The following is a 24,974-nucleotide window of genomic DNA, read 5'->3' on the forward strand; positions in this document are numbered from 1 at the left end:
ACTGGAGGAAGTGAATTATAGCAATATTGACAATGTCACTACAAATAAAATGCAGGTCTTTCCAACAACACAACAAATAAAACCAAAGGCTATAAAGAAATTGCAACTAAAGGGAAGTATGACCTATAAACTTTATTTTTTGGAGAGAAAAATATAAAGTGGGGTGCTATTATCTATGAGAGTATTTGCTTTATTAAGAGATACTACTCAGGGCTAAACCTGAGAAGTTTGATAAATTATATAAATGTATATATTGCACACATGTACATGTCTGTGTATAAACACACAAATACACATGAAACTTCAAACCCTGAACCAGATCAAGTAACTTCTAGCAGAACTTGACCCAGGGATGTGCCCAGGAAAGCTAAGTCCTAAGCAGGGATGTGCTGAAGACATTTCTTAACCACTTGGGAGTGCAAGCATTTATACCTCAGATTGATAAAAGCTAAAAATATGGTCTCGATTTATTATTTTTTCTAGACTTGGAAAAGTGTTAATAATATTGCACATTAAACTTAAGAATCTGTGTATTCACTCCCCTCCTTTCCCCTCCCTTGTTCTCGGAGGCTCAGGGGGAATGAAGTAATCACCAGTCAACCTTTTAACAGTAGTGTTAAACATAACAATAATTGATATTTGCTTGCAAAGTGTTTAAAATCCATTTTTTTCACTAGAGCGTCACTACACTCTAGATTCTAAGTCCCTTTGTGTTTGTATATATTGGAACTTGGAATAGGTCCTGCAGCAATCCTTTCCTTTAGCCTTCAGCCCAGGTTCTGTTTAATCAAAGGTTAAGAAAGATTTCTTTCAATAATTTATCATTTAACAAATGACTTAGCCCTCATCCCCTAGATATTCTGATCTTTTTCTCAACAATCGGACTCCAAAGGATTACTCATTTGTAAGAGTGACTTAAAAGCATTTAATTAAAGCAGAATTGAATGAACAAAGCATATATAGGACACAGGGCTGTTCCTGGATAGTATCTGCAACTTCAACTTTTCTGTGGTCATTTCTATAGTGAAAATGACATACAGCCTAAAAACTCCTAAATGGAACTGTCATCACTCCATATAAAATCCCAAAATCCCAATTTGCCCCAGCCACTTTTCTTTACAACTGGTATTTTCTAGCTGTACCTTGATCACACTGATAAACATTTTAGTCTCAGAAATGAAGGCTGCAAGACAATATCTGATCTCAGATTACCGCATTACACCTTCTATTGGCTGGCCTGTAACCACTGGCCAGGTGAATTTCTTCATTGTCCATTCAAGAATAGTAGTTGGAGATCTGCTGCACAACCTCCAGCTGGCCACCAGAGGGCACATGGTCAGGCACAAGCGTCCTTCAAGTGTCTCATGCATCTTTCTCTGGACCATCTTCTCATCCTCCCTCCCCCCCAACCCCTCACCTCCAGAAAATTTTCTCTTTTTAAAAACTTTCCCTAACAGTGTGATATTAGAATGATTTTAAACAACTTCTTTTAAATTAAATGGCTTAGGTCAAACTCCCGTCCCTTTTTTTGTCTGGCATCTGAATATGGCAGGAAGAAACAAAACAAAATTTAAAAATAAATAAATAAAACCTTAGTTGAGTTATGATCTCCTCAATGAAACATTCTAGAAGAGTCAGTATATGTAAAGAGCAGGTGGTGGGGGTACATCCAGAAGATCATTTGTATTACTCTGACATTTAGAGAGAGAAGCAGGATTAGATTATTCAGAGGGGGCAATAACCTACCAGAAGGGGCTTTGATTTCAAACTGCAAGAGCTTCCTTCTGCACAGATATAAATATAAACAGAAGTGAACATGGCCTAATCATTCCAAGTCCTAAGCTTTTTTGCAACATGGGCCTGCTAAGGTCCTTTGTAAAAGGACCTGCTTAAATCTGAGGATTCCCATATCCCAACCCTGGGTTAGCCAAGTCTAGAGGTATGGCTACTTTCCCAACAATAATTCACTGAGGTTTTTTGGCTCTTGTTGGCCTTGCAATTCTAATCTTGCTACAAACTTGAATAACTTTAAAAGATTTTCTCATTTACATATAGGTACATTTACGGAATGAAATCAGAAGTGAAATATGACATTAAAATTTCTGAGTAACTGAGCATAGCTAATAAGACTGGTATCATGGATTATCACATCTTATTTTCTGCAATAGGTCCATATCTGAATGCTTTTAGGCAAGCACTTTGCACATTTTGCTTTCAAAGTCTCATAGGAGAAATAGGGTATCTGTCCCAGGAATATCTTGTTCCTAGTCCTTCCGTCAGATGAAACCTTTCTAGTTCTCAGTTGTCTATTCTTACCTCCTAGTGGTGGAGAAGGAAATGGCACACCACTCCAGTATCTTCACCAAGGAAACTCCAAATGGGGTCATGAAAAGAGGTGGATATGACTAAAACAACTGAACAATAAATTTCCTAGGGCTAAGTGACAGTCATTGAACAGGTAAGCCAGCTGACTCAGAGAATACAGTTGGGGGGGCCCATATTCCCCAGGATTTACCTGGTGTTCTTGACAGTCACCCTACAAAGGACATACTAGATAGAAGCTTTGCTTGTCTAACCCACAGATGCTCATGAGTCTCCATAGGTAAAGGAAAAACCACTGTACTCTCTTTTTAAGAATCATGGAGCTTTGCTATCTATTGCAATCTTTATAACAGCTCTTATGGGACATACCTACTGCAATCCTTATAGTAGTTCATTATGATATTAGAGTTTTTCTATTCTATTTATTTAAATACTAAATAACAAAAGGGAGAACAGTGAGGAACTGTAACTTGAAAGGGGCTGTCACAACCAACTCTAACACAAATAAAACAATTGCTGGTTACTTTTATCATATATCATATATTCAAACATCATTTCATAGCATACTTAGTCTTCTTGTCTTGAAGTATTCATGATGAGCTTAACCAAAAAGAACATTATGAAGAAATTATATCTGTTGTGAAGAATAAGAAAATAAATTATAAATTTCTACAAAAACTCAGTAAGACCTTACAAATACTGTTTTTTCAATGCAAAGGTGGGTATAGAAAAAGAAAATATGTCTATATATACTTAATTTTTTCCAAGAAAGGAATTTCATTGAGCATAGCTAACACAAAGTAATATAAAAATTTTAAAACTGACTAAATTTTAACAAATAAGAAATGACTTGAAAACAGGTAGAGCAAAGATTAAAACAACAACAAATTAAAATAAAGTTGAGAATATATGATTTGCAAATAGAATAGTTCGAACTTGACATAAGTGAGCTACTGACACTGTAAAATGAGAACTGGATGAAGGAAAATACATCAATATGAACCATTTCTTACATGAGCTGATGAATGTAAAATAACTAGCACACCAAGGAGAAATAACAAACCTAGGAACCACTTTGATTGGTAAGCACTTAATATCTTTGCCAAGCAGAGAACATGGCAGCCAAGAACAACAGTTTAAAGGATAAATTCATTTCCAGTCTCTTAAAGAGGAATAAGGTAGAAGAAAATGAGTAGAATTGCCTCATTAAACAGGGAGATGTGGTGGATGAAAAAAACATCTCAATGATCTCAAGAACATTAAAGGAAAAAATCAGAAGAATGATTTGGTTTAAAAATGGGGGGGGAAAGCCACAATTTCTAATAAATTATTCTTTATATCAATCCAAATCATAGCTTACAATGTAGGAATGACATGCTCCTAGCCAAAGATGAATATGCCTAATAAGGACTAGTAAGAATGCACTTCCCTAGAGAAGAACACATCTAATCAAAAGGACTTTAAATTGAAAGGGAAAGAGAGTGAAAATTGCATGTATATATGTGTGTGTGTGTGTATATATATATATATACATATATATGTATATAGATATATACATATCTATCTGTGTGTATAGGTTTATATAGACAGATACCACTGACTACACCCTATGTGTATATATGAAGTTCTCTTTCCTTCCTTTTCATGTTCATTTGTGACTGTGTATATCTACACATATATACAAATATAGGTACATATATGTGTGTATGTGTATGCATGCATGCACATGCATGTATATGTATGTATGTGCATGCATGTATATGAAATCCAGAGACCAGAGTAGAGAATCGTGGTGGAGAGAGTTTGAATGAAGATCAACAGGGATGATATTGTTATTAAAGCATATTACAAAATGTAAGAGAGGAGTTTGGGAAATAGATTACAGCCTGCCACAGCTACATATAAAAATGATGGTGAATTTCCATTATTTAGACATATGTTGAAAGTTTTTCTTTGTTCAAAACAGAGCAGTTAAGTAAGTTTCTTACTTTGCCTTAGTGATAATTTAATCCTTAAAAAAATCCTAAATCCAAAATCCTTCAAGAACCAAGAAGCAGAGCTTTCATATGGATCTGATTTCACCACCAAGAAGGAAATGTCTGTTGAAATGGAATTAATGGAAATCAAGGAGAAAGTGGCAAGATACTAAAATTTCTAAGGTTCCTTCTTGATCTTTTATTATATGATCCTAATGACCACTGCTGCAAGATACCAGATCTTAAAGATACCAAATAGAGATATCAGATACCAGAAGAGAGAAGGTAGATCTAATCAACTCGTTTTGGTTTTATTCTTTTTGCCCAGAATAAACTTTGGTCTGCAAATAACAGAACAAAAATGGTTAAAAACAAGTTGAAACCCAATATAAATAGACAGATATCTACCTCAACCTTAGGAGTTCAAGTTGATAGGACAGATAAACTACACCTAAGAATACTGAATTAGCAGATGTTATTGTTGAGCTAGTCATTATTTTTTGGAAAAAGAATGAGAAAGTTAGTACAGGACAGAAAAATGTCTATTGTCTCCATTAAAAAAAAAAAACTCAGAGAAAGTAGAATTTGCAAATCATAAATTTGAGAGGCTAACTTTGGCTGCTTGTGAAATTCCCGAATACATTATTAAAGGCACAATTAGAGTATATATACAGAAAGAAACAGCAATCATGAAAAACTAGCATGGCTCAATTAAAAAACAAAAAACAGTCCACGCCAGACTAACATCAATTTACTTTTTGATAAGGACTGACAGATTAGTAAATAAGTAGAATGCTACAGATAAGTGTGTGTGTGTGTGTGTGTGTATACATACATACACATATACATGTGTGTATAAATATATATATGTATAAATAAATACGTATATTTAGCAAAACATGCTATAAAGTCTATTATCCTATTCTCATAGACAAGATATTGAGATATGTGGTAGACAATTTCATAGATAGTGGATTCAGAACTGATTGAAGGACTGAACCCAAAAAGTAGTTATCAATGGTTTAATGCCAACTTGGAAGATTTGCAATGAAGTACCTCAGGGATCTATGTTGGCCGATTCTGTCCTATTCAACATTTTTATCCAATGACTTATATAAGGACATTAACAGCACTTTTGTCAAATTAGGAGATGCAAAAACCTAGTAGCATTAGCTACTTCTACCTAACACAATAGATAACAAATGAAGATCCAAAAAAAAAATAAAATCTTGACAGCCTAGAGGCTGGGAAGAATTAAAAAAGGTGAAATTTAATAAGCATAATATAAAATCTTATACTCAAATTTTAAAAATGAGTTTTACAACCACAAAATAGAAAAGACATGGGAATAGTTCATATAAAAAAGATCTGTGGCTTCTGGGGGACCGAAATTCAATGATACCCTACAGTCACGAAAAATATTAATGTGAACTTAGACAGCTTCAAAAAAAGGCAGACTGTTCACAAAAAGGCAAGTTATAGTTCCATTATATTCCATCCTAATCAGGTTATATAAATAAAGTATAACTGGGACACAATTAATGTGAGTTTGAATAATGTGAAATTTGATTGAATGAACTATAAAATAGTTCACTGGATAAGAGCTACCTGCTAGTTTTGTTTAACACACCTACTATTGCATACCATATTGCCAAAAGTTATTTTATTTTTTTAAAGAGTCCTTAACAATAAAATGCAAAAAAGGAAGAGGTTTATAATTACATTGGAATAGAAATTTGATGTAATAGAACAGCACAAATGCATAATTGTAAAAGAAATCTGAAATAGGATGAGATGTTAGAATTTCTCAATCCATGACAAAATACATAGATAAAAAAAGGCAAAAGTTGTTTCATAAAAGTATGATAGTATGCTCTGTCTCTATTTTTTTTTTTTGTCTCTATTTCTGAGAATAGTTTTTGTAGCATAACTAACTGTTCCTTAATGTTTGAGAAAATTTACTTATTAATTGACCTGGTCTGTGTGGAATGGATGTTTTCCTTTGGTAGTTTATGGCTTGCTCAATTTATTTTTCCTGCAACAGGGTCCTTTACTATCTCTACTTCTTATTTTGTTAGTTTGGTTATTTTATATTGTCTCATCAATTTCCCTTGAACTTTCGGTTTTGTTTTATAAATACATATAATAGGTTGTGATTTTTGAAGCTAAAATAAGTCTGTTTAAAAAAAAAAAAAAAAAAGGTTTTGATCATGTCCAAGCATAAAATGGGGAAGTGGATGTTCAAAGACATCCATTGTTATTGTATGGTAGATCTATGGACCCAGAAAGATATCTAGCAAGTTTCTGCAACCTTACCTCCCCTCCATCCAAACATACTCTCTTTTCTCCCTCAAGTAACTGTGCAAGATGATAATGTTCTATTTCTTTACTGACTTTTCCTGATTCAAGGGAGATGATGTCACATGGCAACGGTAGATTAAACTTAAAAGGACTCCCAAACCTTCTAACTTAGAGAATTCCTGCCTGCCTACTCCTGAAAGTTTCCTTTTCACTAAAAAGTCCAAGTATTTAGAGTCAGAGAATTCACATTCAAATACCATTTTTGTTTCCTGTGTAACCTTCAACGGGTCAAATAACTATATCAGGTCTCAATTTTTTCATGTGTAAAATGAATAGGTTAAGATGTTAAGTTCTTTTCTGTTATGGGCCAGAATTCTGAAACAAGGATTCTTACAAGGTGTCAGTGAAATTGATAAAGACAATGGTTATCCAAGCCATTCTCCAATTGATAAATGGTCAAAGGATATGAACAGACAATTTTCAGATGATGAAATTGAAACTATTACCACTCATATGAAAGAGTGTTCCAAATCATTATTGATCAGAGAAATGCAAATTAAGACAACTCTGAGATACCACTACACCCCTGTCAGATTGGCTAAGATGACAGGAAAAAATAACGACGAATGTTGGAGGGGATGTGGGAAAACTGGGACACTGATGCATTGTTGGTGGAGTTGTGAACGAATCCAACCATTCTGGAGAGCAATCTGGAATTATGCCCAAAAAGTTATCAAACTGTGCATACCCTTTGACCCAGCAGTGATACTACTGGGCTTATACCCCAAGGAGATACTAAAGAAGGGAAAGGGACCTGTATGTGCCAAAATGTTTGTGGCAGCCCTGTTTGTAGTGGCTAGAAACTGGAAAATGAATGGATGCCCATCAATTGGAGAATGGTTGGGTAAATTGTGGTATATGAATGTTATGGAATATTATTGTTCTGTAAGAAATGACCAGCAGGATGAATACAGAGGCTTGGAGAGACCTACATGAACTGATGCTAAGTGAAATGAGCAGAACCAGGAGATCATTATATACCTCAAAAACGATACTGTATGAAGACGTATGCTGATGGAAGTGGATTTCTTTGACAAAGAGACCTAACTCAGTTTCAAATCATCAAGGATGGACAGAAGCAGCTACACCCAAAGAAAGAATACTGGGAAATGAATGTAAACTACTTGCATTTTTGATTTTCTTTCCAGGTTATTTTTTACCTTCTGAATCCAATTCTCCCTGTGCAACAAGAGAACTGTTCGGTTCTGCACACATATATTGTATCTAGGATATACTGCGACATATTCAACATATATAGGATTGCTTGCCATCTGGGGGAGGGGGTGGAGGGAGAGAGGGGAAAAATCAGAACAGAAGTGAGTGCAAGGGATAATGTTGTAAAAAATTATCCTGGCATGGGTTCTGTCAATAAAAAGTTATAAAGACAATGGTTATCTAGTTTAGCATGGTGTTTAATAATTCTCTAGTTCAGCACATGTACTTAGTACTTAATACAGTTTTAGATTCACACCTATGATAATGTAATTATAAGAGAGCGTATAAGCTGGGAGCCTCAGCCAGAGAGAGAGCCAGAGCCATAAGCGGACTGGAGGCAGGAACTCAAGCTCTGGGAGCCAAGGAAAGAGAGATTCATTTCCATCTTCATCAGCCTTGTGGTGGGTGGCCTGTCTTCCTGCATTTTCTCCACTGAAACCAAGTCCCTTCTGAAGGCCACAAGAAAGCTAGCTGAGCACCAGGTGAAGGACACAATAAAGACTTTTGGATTCGAACACCTGGCTATTCTTGCGGTGATTACTCTACTGAAAAGAAGGCTGGTCCAGAGACCTCAAGAAAATCCAACAGGAACATTACATCTTTCAAGCTCAAAGTCCTGATGATACAATGATTGCCTTCAAATAGAAACCCCATCACATCTAACATTTCTGAGCTGAACTATTAATAACCCTTCAGGTAAAGGTTGTTCCTTTTTATATAGCATATAACTTCTGTCTGAAGCACAGAGTACTTAATATCTCTGTTGTCATAATGTCTACCATAATGATGATTCTATGGCACAGTTTAGATTTGTTATAAAAAGCCAGCTCACCTGTTCACCCCAAACATGACCTTCTAGATGAACTAATTTCATTCCACATTCCCTCCCTGCTCTTACAGTCCTTGTAGTCACAGATTACATAGGGAAACTGAAAATTACTTAAGCTGATCTCTGACATACCACATAAGTATCTGAAGCAGAATATGGATTGCTAAGCCCTACTTCATTCTACCTTCTTGACATCTCCACCTTGATGCTTTACAGATAGATTAAACTCAACATGGCCAAAACATTGTTATTTTCCCTTCTGTCACTCTACTCTCCCTACCAAACGCTCTTCCCTTTTCTTATTCTTTCAAAGGCATCATCATCATTCTCATATTTTTCAATCTTGGTTGTCACCCATGACTATTGCTTTTCTCTCACTCCTCATACCCAATAAATTGCCAAGTATCGTTGATTTTATGTGTGTGACATCTTTTAAATCCATTGCCTTTTCTTTATTCACATGCCACTACCATAGTGGTGGATCACTTCTTACTTAGACTAGTATCATAAGCTCCAAACTGATTTTCCTGCTTCCAGTCTCTCCCTGTCTCCAATCCATCTTCCACCCAGCTACAAATTATTATAACTAAAACACTAGTTTGAATGTCACTTCTTGTTAAGAAAATTCAGTGGCTCCCTATTTTAAGGATAAAATACAAACTACTGTCTTAAGCTTTAATACCCTCCACAACCTGACTACAAATTATCTTTCCAGGCTAGTTCATATTACTCTACATTCCAGCCAAACTTGCTTACTTGTGATTTTTGTACAGAACATTCCATCTTTCGAACAGACTATCCCCCTAGGTGTGGAAGTCTTTTCCTATTCACATCTATCTCTTAGAATCCCTAGTTCCTCTCCAGACTCGGCTCAAGTTCTACTTCCTGATTCCTACCCTCTCCTCCTCCATCCTTCTAAGCACCTTACCAGTAGCTAATGCTTTCTCATATCTTTCGTGCTGAAGTGATCTTTGATATCACAGGTTGATCTTGACCTATACCCCACCCTGTATGAGTAATAGTAGATATCCAGGAAAGGAAGTTCACAAAATATTCTTTAGTATCATTGTTTCCAATACCTATTAGACTGACATGTCTAGGAGTCCAAAGAAATGATACAGATGTCAATATACTGAATATATACCTTAGAATATTGGCTGAGGTCTTCTACTGAAGAAGCTACTCCATCAAACTAGGGTCTCCAGGTGTAGAGAGGTGTTATAAGGGAAGGGATGGTGTGCTAACTGAAAAAAGGTAGTTATGGCTGAACCAGCAAGAAGTGTTGGAATCCTAAGTTGGGCCCATAAAAGATGAATGAGGCAGGGAAAGTCTACAAAATAAATGGCAGCAGGCTTCCAAGAAGCAGTTTGTATTTTAAAAAAAAACTATGAATTTCCTACTATGTCTTGTGCTGTGACTCCTTAATTCTTCCTTTCTCTTGGAATCTCTGATCAGTACTTTTCTTTAGCCCTTTGGACATTATGTATTCCACAAATTAATCTGTTAACTGGCCTGCCCCTGGGCTAGCGTAATATTTGCTGTCTTCATCCTTCCAACCCCAGTCCTTCCCCTTTTTAATGTTCATGCTAGAGCTGACATAAGGAAAGGCTGACGAATTATATCCCAGATATAAGCAGACTACATATAATTTGTGAAATAGAATATGCTAAAAATAAGGCTTCAACAATCTTTTTTCTAAATTCTGACTTGTTATAATATTAATTTCTAAACTAACTTAAGATTGTTTTTCATATCTATAAATCATTCAATTTATAATACAATATCCTATTTAAAAGACATATATAACTAAAACCAGTCATTTTGACTTTTAATATCTAATATTTATTATATACTTTCTCTGAATTTTTCTGTGCAAGTGTATTTTCCCTTCATTTTGTTTCACCTTTTAGACATGCTTATTGTTAATGAAGTAGATTTTTGCACACAATAAATAACACTTTTAGTTATTATTTATTTGTTTGTTATCAGCTATTATCTATTTATTTGGTATTATCAACTAATCAGTGCCACACCATAATAAAAGTTCAATAAAAGCAAATTAATCAAGTTTTTAATCATTCATCTGGGACTATGTAAATATTGCCTAACTTTATGCTCTTATCATCTACTAAAAGTGCAAGTGATCAACAACCTCAAGTGATTCATTATTGAAAGCAAAGATTTTTTTTAAAAAATTTAAATTCTATCCTATTTTTAAGTAATTTCTTTAATCATATAACTATTTTAAGAGTAAAGTAAAAATAATGACATTACTGTTTTAGGTGTTTACTCCTAGTCCATAAAACCTCAGATGTACTCAATTTTAAAAGAAGTGATAGGAATCTAATCTACTGGTTGTTGTTAATTCTTCATTCTCAAGGAGACATTGACAATAGTCCTAGAGGAGCCACATATATCCACTAGAAATCAATGTTATTACCCACATAACTAAGAATCACTATTGAGGCTGGTTAAAGTCATTTAATATTTGTTTTTCTTTTTTAAAAAAATGCTGTGGCTAGACATAACCTTCTTTTATATCTTACATTGTTGTTTCAGTTGCTTAGAAATGGGAATGATGAGTACCTTAATAGAGAAATGGAAAAGTTTTTAGCTTGATAACAAATGCCAATAAAATGAAAATTTTGCAATTTGTCACAGTTGTACTCTGCAATGAATCATAACCAAAATGTGTTCAGCAATACTTTTAATGTTATCTTGGGATTAATCCCATTTTGGTAATAGAAATATTGTCTTTAACATTTTTCACTTCTCCTGAGTTCTTTTAGGTACAAGTCAAATCTTATTATGAAATAGGTCCCTGCCTCAAATTAAATATAATAGTTACATATAGGTACCCTAGAATTTATTCTTGTGATTGGTATGCCAAGAAAAACATTCTCTAAATTATATGCCTCAAGGACCAGTGAGAATGTATGCACTTTCTCATACAAATGTAATCAGGCATTTTCTGAGGTCACATGAAATTCTGAAATCCAACAAAGGGGCCCTATCAAAATCCAGAAGTACCAACTCTTCAAGGAAGCAGTAAAGCAAATGGACAAATCACACTTCTGCCTACTGAGTAGCTTTCAACATTACTGGTTCATATTATGAAACAACTATTTCGAATACCTCTCAAAGTCTCTAAAGGCAAGTGATAACTAAAGGCAGTTATCACCTTTTCAAAAATTTTCACCTTTCCCTGGATATACCAACTAAGTCTTCTTTTTCACTTTTCTAGCTACTCAGAAAAACTATGATTTACCTAAAAATCAGCTTTATCAACCAATCAATTAATCAATCAACATTTCTTAAACTCCTATGATGTGGCAGACATAGTACTAAGCACTGGGGATAGAAAATGAGTTAAAAAAGACAAACTCTGTTCTCAAGGTGCTTATAGTCTAATGAGAGGAAGAGGATAACATACAAATAAACAAACCAAGCAGCATATAAGATAAATAGGAAATAATTAAAAGAGGAAAGGCACTAGAATTAAGAAGAGCTGGAGAAAGCTTCTTGTAAAAGGTGAGATTTAGTTAGGACTTAAAGGGAAGCCAGGGAGTACACCACAAAGTACAAATGGTTGTGAAATCTTAATGGCTCTGGTACTAAGTAATTAAATAACAAAGCAAATCACTAAACTTCCCAGGGTCTCTACATCTACAAAACAGGATGACAAAGAGAAAGAAGTTATTAGTTGAAAGGAGTATGAAAAACTATCATCTACTCAGATGAATTCGCTTTCCATAGATGACAATATAATCCGAAAAACTGAGAACTGGCTGCATGGCTGGACTCAAAGAGAAGTCACACATGGTTCACCGCCAATGTGGAAAGAAAGACTCCAGTGGAGAGCCACAGAATCTGTGCTTGCCCCTGCATTGATTTATATTTTCATTAATAATTTGGATGAAGGCATAGATGATCTGCATATCAATTTGCAAAAGACATCAAATTGAGAAAGCTAACATGGTATCTGACAGGGTCAGGATTCAAAAGGATCTTCATAAGTGAAAAAACTGAGCTGAATCTAATGAGATGAAATTCAATAGGGATACATGCAAAATCTTACACTTGGATACCCAAAAAAGAAAATAAATATTAATGTATGCCTCATTAATATGACAGGAGAGGCACAGACAGTAGTTTACTCTGTTTTGTTCTCAGCACCACAGTTTAAAAAAAGTATTGATAAACTTGAATGTGTTGAATGCAACCAGAATACTGAAGGGCCCTGAGTCTAAGGCATATGAGGCATATTTATCCTGAAGAAGAGAAGACTGGAGGGAACCAGTGGAGGATAATGATAGCTGTCTTCAACTATTTGAAGAACTGCCAAATGGGAGAGGAAATAGACTTCTCTTTGGCCCCAGAGGGCATGGGTATAAAGAATTTAGATTTGATATCAAGAACTTATGATTAGAGGCACTTAAAGGACTGGATGGAATGGGCTACTGAAGAACAGAAAAAAACTGGCAATCCTCCACCTTCCTACTTTGGAAGTCTTCAAACAAGATGGATGACCCATTGTTGGGCACATTATGGTAAGGATTACTTTCTCATACAGATAGAACTAGATGGGAAGTGAATAAGGTAGGTATTCAGGAAGGACTAGTGTCTCTGATGTGAGGGCTGCTTCTCTATCTTGGGTGTCTACCTTCACGCAACTCTCATCTATGGCTTCAAAAAGCTGTAGCATGCACAGTAATCACACCCCAATAAACTGTCTCAGCACACAGACTAAACCAGGTTGAGAATAACCAACAGCCCACAAATCCATTGGTGAATTAGGAAAGTGTCTACCCCAAGCATGTGAAGACTTCCTCAGTGAAACGGGTAGATTAAAACAATTTGCTCATGAGCACCTGAAGCAGGCATTAAGGAGAGCTTAGAGCTTGGCCAGACATTGAAGATGCCATTCATTGTATCCTAGGCTATCATCAGTCTTCCAATCTTTTGTCTTGTCACTAGACTTCAATAACTATGGAAGAGAAAAATAAGGCTGATGACTTTATGCAACTGTCTCACAAATCCAATTCACATAAAGTCAAGACATCATCCTGTGATATAATTGGTCCTCTTCGTAAATAAAGGACTAAGAACATTAGATGGCCACTAAGTTCCCTTCAAGATGCCAAAAGGACATTCAGTTTGAAATATGTAATGACTGGTGATAGGATATTAGAACTCAAGATACTAGGACTAGATATATCTCTGCAAGTCATCTGTACAGAAATAATAATTGAATTCATGGGAGTCACCAATTAAAATATTAGAGAAGCCACAGGTATTTTCTACCTCTAATCAAGAATATGATCAGATAGGACATTCTACCTTTCAGAGACCCAATAAAAAACTTCATCCTTTAACTTTGTTAAGTTGCTCAAGCATATTTCTGGTCACATCTCCTTTTACCTGTCACTGTCTACTTCACAGGGTTATTGTGATAAAAGTTCTTTATAAATTTAAAGCCTACATAAAAGTCATAGCTTCAATTTTAAGATTTCAGATAATCAAGAGATAAAACTTAGATTTTATAAAAACATAGTAGTTCTCTCATACTTGATTTAGTAATGATTCAGCCAATGTAGCTAGCTAATTATTTAAAACATTCATTGTATTCATTGCCTTTAAAGATTTTTTTTTAAATCATGGAATTATATTTTCAATACTATTCATATTCTCCTTTATGTTTTTAAGAAACATTTTAAAATCTAGTTCTCTACTACTTCTGAGGCCACAGAATTTTCTAGACTTAAGAAATAATCATGAAATACGCTGATAATGAAAGAGATTTTAGAGTTCATTTAATTCAATCAATACCTTTAGTTCGTAGGTGAGGAAATAAAGACACAATGATAATGACAAATCCTAAAAGATGCAGTGACTCATTTTAATGCAGCAATATTTATTCAGTATTGCATGGGAGGATTTCCCCAGAAATAATCAAAGGAATGTCTTCAGGGATACTAAACATGCTCTGTACACCTGAAGTAGCTGGAAAGGTTTAAGATGTCTGAAAATTATCTTTTTTTTTTTTTTAAAGCACTCAAATCTTTTTCTTAAGAAAAACTGATGGCAATAAAAATGATAAAGCATGCTAGAAAAAAATTTGATAGCTTAGGACAAAAAAAAAATTGGATATACATAAAAACCTCTATTTCTTTAATGCTTAGAAATGTTTCTCCCTTTCTTTCATATTTGATCTTTAAAGAGGAATTAGAAACTGAGAACAAGATGGTTGAGGAAATGTATCAAGAATGGTGCGAGAGGTCTTCAAAGGTTAATAAATAAAAGGAGGGATTGTGTGGAATTAACTAGAGTGAAGATACTCTCATAGGAATATACCCTTAAACTATACCTTAATTATGACTTGACACTTTATAATAACAAGTAGAGTTATAGCATTTAAGTACCTCTTTTAAAGGCAATTTTGTTGTTGTTGTTGTTGTTGTTTCTGGGTTACATTTCCAGGATTAGAATGTAAGTCCAGATTCCCCTAAACAATGGGAGAAAAGGCAGACAAATACTGACTATGTGATCTTGGAGAAGTCAGTTAACCTATCCCAGAATCAGACAATTATCTAAGACTACAATTTGCCTCTATTCATTGGGTAAGGTAATTTCTTTTTGAGAAATATCCTTCCCAAATTAATGAAATAAAGTAAAAAAAAAAAAAAAATTGCATATTATATTACAATCTTGTTCAGTAACTACTTCACATAAGTAAGTCTCCTTTTTCCAAATTGCAGACTATATGACCTTTGTGGATAGACCACTTTGTGGTACCTTACAATACTTGAGAGTGTACTAGGCACATAAGATCCATCAACACAGGAATGATCTGAAGATTGGTGATATGCCTAAATAAATCTCTCCAAAGATAAAAATATAGAGAGGCCTACTATAACAATAACACTAACCACCACTTATCACCATGACCTTTCTAGGAAGTTTTACATAGTAAAACCTGGGTTTAAGTGATCAAGATCCGCTTCTTATAATCTGTGACTTTCAACAAACTATATTCCCTTTCTGTCTCATTTTTTTCATCTGTAGAATGAAGGAGTTGTATTAGATTATCTTTAGCATAACTTTCTCCTATAAATCTATGGTCTCATGACAGGTTGCACTTAGATTTCACATAGGACAGATCTGGGGAAAAGAAAGCATGGCCTATTTCCCTAATGAGACTAGTCAATTCTTTATACATAAACATTTTTGCATTAGTGATATGGGGAACCCTGAAACTGTCCTGACTTTGGGGTAAATGCTTGAGAACTCCTTGAAGGAGATAAACTCCTTAAACCCCTCAGCGAAGCTACTCCCTGAGAGATCCACCCCAGGGAATCAAGATAAAGTGGTTTCATTCTGTTATCTTGGTGGGACTAGTTGAGTCCAGGACCACTTCTACTTAGCCTGAGCTGGAGATCTAGATTTCTATTGACCTAAATTTCTATTCAATTGGAAGATTTTGGTCTGATTTCAACTCAAACTGCCCCCAGCCTCTAGCCAAGTTTCAAATTATAAAAAGGGGCAACTTGGGGCACTTCTTTGCAGAAGGCCAAAAAGATTCTCTCCCTCCCCTTGGCATAGCTACCTTCGAGGACCCTCTGCCTACTGAGAAGACTCCCTCTTTTCAGCGTTAACCCCTCTTTATCTCTCTCACCCATTTCCTTAACAGGACCTTGCAGAGGCCCAAAATAGGCACATGCCATACCAAGGAACCCCTCTCTCTCTCTTTGGCATAGCTGCCTGCCAGGACTCTGCCCGCTGATAAGACATTCTCTTCTTAGCATTAACCCCTCTTTATCTTTCTGCCAGGATTCTTCTGCTAGACTTTTACTTTTCTGTCAGGACCTTGCCACTAAGGAAGTCAGCCTCCTAGCAAAAGCTGACTTCCCAGTGCCAATAAACTTCTTTTTGCTAGTCTAACTTTTGGAGTTCATAAATTCTTTTACAAAAGACCTGCATTGACCAGAAGGAGTTCCCATAACTCTCCTCCATGCACCGATTATTAGCATCATTAGCAGTTATCAAGTTTTGGCATGAAATCCTACAAAATTGACTATGTGCCAATATTTACATTTCTGGATGGTATACAAGAGAAGTTTCCATAGACCTTCAAATCACTCTCCTCCCTTTCTTAAAGAGGTCAGTAACTGATTGGCAGTATCTTCTCTCTCCTCCAGTGGCTTCTTTCAAACTCAAGAACTAAAGTACAAAAACTGATGTCACTTGGGAACTCAGTGATTTCCCAGTTCATCAACCTCCTTTCTCTCTTTAACTTAGTAATGGCCCTAGATTTTGCTATCTTTCACACATAACTGTATTCCCTCCATGATCTTGAACTCTGAAATTATTTTCTTTGAAAACAATTCCTTAATCTTCCATCTCTTTCTCTGCCTCATTTTTCCTAATTCTTTGTTCTAGTCTCTCCTATCCCAAATTCTTAATTAATCAGTCTTCCTTTGGGTTTCTATTTCCTTCCTTCACAATTTAATCCTACTAAACATAGTACTCAATTATATCCAGATGCCCACCTTTGTTCTCTAATCCTATTTTCACTGACACTTTAGCAAGTTTAGCAAACCACAAACTTCTCTCCTTCCCCCATTATCATAAACATTATCAACCTCTTCTATGCAGTTCTCTAAACTGCAGAATTGGGTCTAATATCTGTTCGTGATAAATTCAATTGGGCACTCATTGTTATACAAAAATCCTTACTTTTCTCTGACTCATACATCCAAGAAGCTATTCCAAACCTCTTCCTGCTGTGTGGGACAGCTATGACCCCTATCCAAATTAAAATCAGAGATTCTCAAGATAGAAAAGCAAAAAGGGATTTATTATGATCAAGAGAAAGGGAAACTCACAACAGATAAGGTGTCCTTAGGAAAGGAGTGCAAAGCATAAACTGCAAAACTCATTATATAGACCCTAATGCAGAACCCTGACACCCTTCTGACCTTTTCTCCCATTGGCTAGGGGAGTCCAAGCTTAGATCCTAACTGGGAAATCTACTCCAGTAGAAATCTACAGAGAATATTAGTCAATAATACACTCTTTACCATATGTAATGCTTAATGAAATGAATGCTAATGAAAAGTAGGCAAGAGGGGAATGTGAGTTTATCTAAGATAATCAAACACCTGCAGCTTTGGACTGTAGCTCAACTTGCCATTGCAGACTCAGGTCACAATTAGGGATCAGGTCATATTATATTCTTATGAGAGGTCTTCACTCAGTTTATCCCATTCAACTGCAAAAACCTTTTAAACTACACTACACTACACACACATACACACACACACACCACTCTTAAGCAGACCCTTTTTACCCACTTTAATGAGATAATCAAGGTCACAATAGTGAGTTCCATCTTTTGTACTGATTTATACAGATCTACAGAATTATACACACAAAACCTGACTCTCCTTATTTGGCTTCCACAAACCTGGCTTTGTCCTCATTCTCCTACCTGTCCAACTTTTCTTTCCCAATCTCTCTTGATGAATTATCATCTGTCTCTCATCTCCAAATGTATCAGTCTCCCAAGTCTCTATTCTTAGGAAGGGTTTTTTTTTTTCCTTCTCCATAGCCTTTTCCACAGTGAACCTATCAGTTCCTAGGGGTTCAATTATCATCTCTAGGAAGATAACATTCAAATTGAAAGACTAAAATCTTGACTAGATATCAGAAAACTTACCTTGATTATTTACTATCTTATGTAACTTCAGCATTTACTTTTAGGAGGCAAAGTAGAAGCTGACTGATTTTACCCAAATCCTACTGAAATCAAAGATGGAAAGTAGCAGAAAGCTGAACTATTAATGTATCAACTGAATGGAATAATGTTGCAGCATAATGCCTCTATAAAGTGTGAAGGAATTCTCCCTGATGGAATGAGACAGTTTGCTAACATCTGTGAAAATGGAATAGTTAATGACTTTACTAACCACCTTGATTTGCTCAAACTCCCTTATTATCCAGAAGAGACCTAACTTAGGAATCAGATAAAACAGCATTTAGGAATTTTTTTGCAGTACTGGCATACTGAACCTCAACTGAGTCATATTAACTCTCAGTTCTGAAAAACAACCTAGTCCAAAGATAACCTCATAAGACAACTTACACCCCAACTCTGATTTTTTTGTTTTTATAACCCCTTCTGTCTCTGCCTACTTTGAGCTCAGTTTTAAACTGTGCTCCCATAAACATGTGTCTGCCTACTTAGTAGGAATAAAACCGCGGATACAATCTACTTTGTTTTCTGTGGCCTGAACTCTGGGGAGGAAAAAAAGGTTGACTGGCCACATGCCTGGTGGACTTTAAAAAGCAAGCTTGCCAGAGTTGAACATCAATGCAGGAAATAATTTAAAGAAGTGTGACCCTTCTGCACACTTTCCCACCAAAGGCTCTGGCCTTTGTAACCCCTAGCAGTAGAAAAGATATTAATAATAGATCTAAGGAATAAGTCTAATTCAGGAAGTCAGATGACTAACCAGCAGAGACGATATTCCTGAAGGAAGCTCCAAGAGAACAGCTCAAGAAGAAAAAGAAATTCTGAATCTGAAGTGACAGATATAAGATGTTGTAAAAATGGGTACATTACTATTGAAGTATTTATTTGCATTAAAAAAAAACAGCTATAAAAATGTGGCTGTGATATAAATGCCAATTCTTCCCCTTACCTTCCCAATGCTAATCACCTTTCCTAGGTCTAGCAAAGTTTCATTTTGGAGCTACAATTTTTGGAGCTCAGGTGGAAAAAAAGAATGAAAAATCCCATTGCAATAAAAATTGGACTAAGCCTTTAAATCCAAATCACTGGGCTTTCATAGACAGGCCACACCTAGTCCAAGTTGTCCCCACCTTTATTTTCTGTAGACATAGAGTGTTTACAGCAACTATTTTTGGTCAGTCCAGAAACTAGCAAGATCTTTCTCCTCATAGAAAGATTCTTTTGTGACAGCAACATTGGTCTAAATTTTTATTTATCAGATTCTTTTGTGATAGCAACTTTGGTTTCAATTTTTATCTAATCCTTAATCACTGAATGGGTAGTCCCTCAGAAAAAGAGAGTCTCAATTTAAAAAGACCCAAGTTTAAAAAGACCAAAGACATCAGCCATTAACAATCATCAATACTTAGTGTTATCACATAACTCCAATGATTCTGGAGGAGAGAGTAAGTGATTAATTTACTCAGCTACCTCACTTATGTCCATTTCACTTGCAAGTCAAAAGAAGAACAAAAATAAATGCGTTCCCAAGCTTCTTACTAATATTATTTATTTATGGGAGAATGAACTTCAGCTTTATGGGATGACAATTTTTATTATGCCTTCTTAGTATTTTAGCTAATTGACTATTAAAAGTAAATGTTTTATTCAACATATATAGGACTGCTTGCCATCTAGGGGAGGGGGTGGAGGGTGGGAGGGAAAAATCGGAACAGAAGTGAGTGCAAGGGATAATGTTGTAAAAAAATTACCCTGGCATGGGTTATGTCAATAAAAAGTTATTATAATAATAATAAAAAAAAAAGTAAATGCTAATGGGAGCTTATGAGCTATAGTTTTAGGAGTGTAAACCCACTTCTTAGCTTTCAACCTGGAGTAGTAGGGTTCTTTAGGGGACCCAAGTCAAGAATTAAATTTCAAGTTGGAGAGGGAACTAAAAATGAAAGGGGTTGACATAGATATCTCTAAGGTCCCTTCCGACTCTATAATCCTTTTACTTATCTTTCCTGTCCCGTCTGCACCCGGATGTATCTCAACATCTCAAACGACCATTTCCAAAGTGAAACTCATTAACTTTTACCCTAATGCTTTGGCTGAACCCAAACCACCATGGTCGTCACCATGGTTCCAATTACCCAGGAACTGTAATCATTTTTATCAACGAATAACTTGTATCCTCCTCCCCCCAGCATCTAGTACTGAAAGGTAATTTTTTTTTTTTTTTTTTTTTTTTTTTTTTTTGCTCCATTGCCACGCAACGGCAGGTGCTTCATACCTCAGCAACTACCGAACGAAACTGTGCTTAAACCTTAGAGGCTGGCTCTCTCTAAGGATTCAATTCTACTCCCAGTAAGGTTTTATTTTAGAGTCCACACAGAACAAAACACTCTTTCTCTCCCAATCCAGCTTTAAAATTAGCTTCATCTTTTGCAGTTTAAGAGAAGGTTATAGATGTCAGGGTCGGAAAAAGAAAAAAAAAGAAACCCAGGGTAAGTGACTCTTAATAGAACATAAGGGTAAGGTACTTGGGGCTTAGAGCGGCCTCTTCTAACATCTTTCCCCAGCCCAGCCCTCTCCCCCCGCACGGACGCCGCCGCAGGCCACGCCTGTTTCTTTTCGGAACTTTTTTACGCAGCACGGAGAAGAACCCCCAAGCCTAGAAGGAGCAGAGAAGCCTCTTTGCCTCTGGCCGCCCCTCGGGATTTTCTGAGGAGAAGGCGGAGAGATAGCGCCCGGAAAGGGACCGGGCGAAAGAAGGGGGCTCCCCCGCGTCCGAAAGCCGCAGCAGGCCGCCGCCAGGAAGGGACCCAGGGCGACGGACGTTTCCGCCTCCCAAGAGCTGCCTCAAGCATCAGCCAGAGGGCAGGCTCCCCTGCGCCTCCATGCATCCACTCGCGGCCTCGGCTCCTCCCCGCCCCCCCCCCCCCCCCCCCCCCCCCCCCCCCGGTCCCAGGACGAGAGACAGGCGTACCTTCCGGGAAAGCGCCCAGCGTCCTGCCACGCGCTTCGGAGAAAATGTCCCTCTGCATGTCGCACGTGTCGCCGGCGTCTGAGCGGGATCCGCGGGAGGGGGAAGACTAGGAGGGATGAAGTAAACGGTCCGGACTCCGTGCCCTTTGCTCGGGGCGGGGCGGGGCGGGGCGGGGCGAAGGAGTCGTCCGCTCCAGGTGCCACTAGTCTCGTCTGGACTGCTGAGCATCGATCTTTCCGAGCTCTATCGCGGGGCCTGGACGGGAGATGCTTGCGGAAGGACTGAAAGGCGTTTCGAAGGCACCGCGCTCTACAAAGCGACGTGTCCTTCCCCACTTGGACTCCCTGCGGGATTTGGGGCGTTTTATAAGCTTGGAGAAGAAGGAACTGATTAGCCGCGTGAGGGGCCCCATCCAGTATTGAAAAGCTGTCGATGGTCATGGCCCTCGGGGCGCTGTGTCCGAACTGAGGCCTTTGAGACTGACGACTGAGTCTTGCGGAAGCTTCCCGCCCACGTGTGACCTTAGGAAGGACGCTTAGAACACCCTTCCCCCCCCCCCCAAAAAAAAAAAAAAGCAGCCTAGAAATTCGGGACCGTGTCCCAAGATCTCCCTGCCAGGTATCCTTCACACGACGCCACCTTCCCTGACCCGGAACACGTAGGAAAGCGCTACAGCAGCATGTAAAATGGGGGGCCGAAGTTTCCCCATTTGTAAAGTTAAAAGGCTGGACTTGAGACCAGCCTCCTGGGAGGGAATTTTCTGGTTTTGCCTTTCCTGGAATATACCTTCCTTTTTTTTTTTTTTTTTTTTTTTTTTTTTTGCACAAAGTAAGATCACGCCTGCCCATTAATGCTAACTAATGGAAGTATGGACTTCTCTATCCACTGAAGCTTACTTTAAATACAGTTTAGTAATTACCCCTGATCCTATGATCTTTCCTTCCGAGGCCTCATAGCTGTTACTTATCTTAAGTATTATCTATAAATTAAATTATCTTAATTTAGATTTGGAAAGGACTCATAGAGGCTATCTCTAATCCAACAGCCTCATTTTACAAATTAAGTGAACTGAGACCAAGTGAGGTTAATTTATTTACTTGCCTGAGTTCTCACAGAAAGTGAGTTATAGTTTGAAATATCTTTTCCTTTCATTTTTAAGAAATTTCCCCCAGTAAATGAATGTAAACTGTTTGCATTTTTGTTTTTCTTCCCGGGTTATTTTTACCTTCTGAATCCAATTCTCCCTGTGCAACAAGAGAACTGTATGGTTCTGCACACATATATTGTATCTAGGATATACTACGACATATTCAGGAGGGTGGGAGGGAAAAATCGGAACAGAAGGGAGTGCAAGGGATAATGCTGTAAAAAAGTTACCCTGGCATGGGTTCTGTCAATAAAAAATTATCATTAAAAAAAAAAAAAAAACTTTCCCCAGTTAGGTGTAAAAATATTTTTGTGGGGTCATACATGTACATTCATTTTTTTACATATTTCCATATGTTGGGAAAAAATAAGCAAAAAGGAAAAACCACAACAGAAAAAAAGCAAGGAAAAAAAGTGAACATAGCATGTATCTATTTACATTCAGTCTTCGAAGTTCTCTCTCTGCATGCAGATGGTATTTTCCATCCAAAATTTAGTGGGATTGCCTTGGATTATTGAATAGATGAGAAGAACCAAGTCTGTCATAGTTGATCACTGTTGCTGCGAGCAGTATTTTTCTGGTTCTTGTTCATGTAATATAAATCTTTCTAGGCCTTTCTAAAATCAGCTTGTACATTTTTCATAATACAATAATATTCCATTACTTTCATATACCGTAATTTATTCAGCCATTCCCCAATTAATGGGCATCTACTCATTTTTCAATTCTTTGGCACCACAAAAAACCACTTCAAACATTTTTGCACATGTGGGTCCTTTTCTCTCTTTTATGATTTATTTGGGATACAGACCCAGTAGTGGCACTGCTGGATCAAAGGGTATAACCCTTTGGACATAGTTCCAAATTGTTTCCAGAATGTTTGGATCATGAAATATCATTCATTACCTGACCAGAACCATTGCATGCTTCTTCTATCTGGTGCATATTGAAACTCCATGTCCTAGCTAATTTAATGAATGAATGTGGCTAAAATGAATGTTATATTTAGTTCTCTGAAATTATGTAGCATGGTCCTTTTGTGAAACATGCAGTTGGGCTTCTTCTCATAATCTTTCTAGCTTTCAGAGCTTGAATTTCACTGTTAGCTTTGAAAACCCATCATCACTTTGTTATGATGCAGTATTTAGGAAGGATTTTAGTGGAGTACTATATTTAGCTTAATATTTGTGTGTATATTGTATTTTCCTTACCAGATGACAAACTTCTTGAAGGCAGGCATCATGTCCTATTTATCCATATTTTCTTCAGTAACAAAAACACATAATAGAGTCTTAAATCTTTTTAAATTAGAATATTTCAGCGACCACCATGTATATTACAGAGAACTGGGAAAGGCAATGATAATTTTTAGGTAAATTTTTAGGTAAAATTAATGGCATTGACATAGTGAGGCCTAACAGGGAAATTGGCAATCTATAGCAATTGGTACATAAGCTGGCTACTTCTTATAACAGTTTAAAAAAAAAAAAAGATAAAAGTATCTTTTATCATTTGTAACAGATGGCATGAGACTTAAGCTTATTATATAATTCCACTGGATAAAAGTTTAATCTTTTTCATGATACCTGAATTATCTTTGTGATTATCACTTTATAAAAGACTATTTGCTCTTGCATTCCATAGCCACAAACTGCTGTGATTTTCTAACTTTTTTGTTAATTTTTTTTGTTCTCTCCTGTTTGTCAGCTGTTACTTCTACACAGGTTAACTTAGTGCCCCACTTAATATATTCCTTCATATTTGTTATGGACATGGAAATAGTATAATTTACTAAGCTTATTAGAATGTGTATAAAATGGATTCAACCAATTTGTCAAAAAATACTAAAATAAAAACTTGTAGGTCTTAATCTACAATTGAGAGTGTAACTTTTATCATTTATAAGACTTTTCTTCTTTATTCCTGGGTTTGCTAACAGCTGGACCCCAAGAATAGAGTTATTACTTTAATTCCATCTAACTCACTAGTAACATCACATGTGTGATTAAAAAAAAAAAAAAAAGCTAAACTGTCACCAAATATTTTCCTATTTCTTTTGAAAATATTAACAGTTCCTCAAATTTTCAATATATCTTGTTCCATTCTTCCATACAGTAATCAATTTATTTCCTTTAAGCCCTTTAGGGGTCACTGCAACTCTTTAGGTGCTTTAATGTCATTTAAGGTTAATATTTTTCTTTTTTGTAATCTGTAGATCTATCTAAAAACAATTGTTGCAGTCTGCTGAATTTTAATTTATGCTTCAGTTTTGATCTTAAAAGTAAAAAGCCTACGGAGAATTAAACATTTGGAACTACACTCAAAGACCACTGTATGATTTTGTATAAGTCACAAAAAAGATACTTTCATTCCCTATTCACTTATTTGAATACAGAATC

At 36.4% G+C, this 24,974-nt stretch overlaps 1 protein-coding gene across 1 annotated transcript in view; it reads right to left on the reverse strand.

Annotated features, from left to right (window-relative positions):
* CPPED1 (calcineurin like phosphoesterase domain containing 1) overlaps positions 1–21,724 on the reverse strand; it is a 136,370-nt gene extending 114,646 nt beyond the window's left edge. Inside the window, exon 1 of the mRNA XM_031944403.1 lies at positions 21,429–21,724. Within this exon, the coding sequence (XP_031800263.1) occupies positions 21,429–21,486 (58 nt within the window). The 5' untranslated portion in view covers positions 21,487–21,724. The remainder of the gene's footprint in view (positions 1–21,428) is intronic.
* Between the last annotated feature and the right edge of the window lie 3,250 nt (positions 21,725–24,974).

Source organism: Sarcophilus harrisii, chromosome 1 (assembly GCF_902635505.1).
Source record: "Sarcophilus harrisii chromosome 1, mSarHar1.11, whole genome shotgun sequence".
Taxonomy (NCBI): domain Eukaryota; kingdom Metazoa; phylum Chordata; class Mammalia; order Dasyuromorphia; family Dasyuridae; genus Sarcophilus; species Sarcophilus harrisii.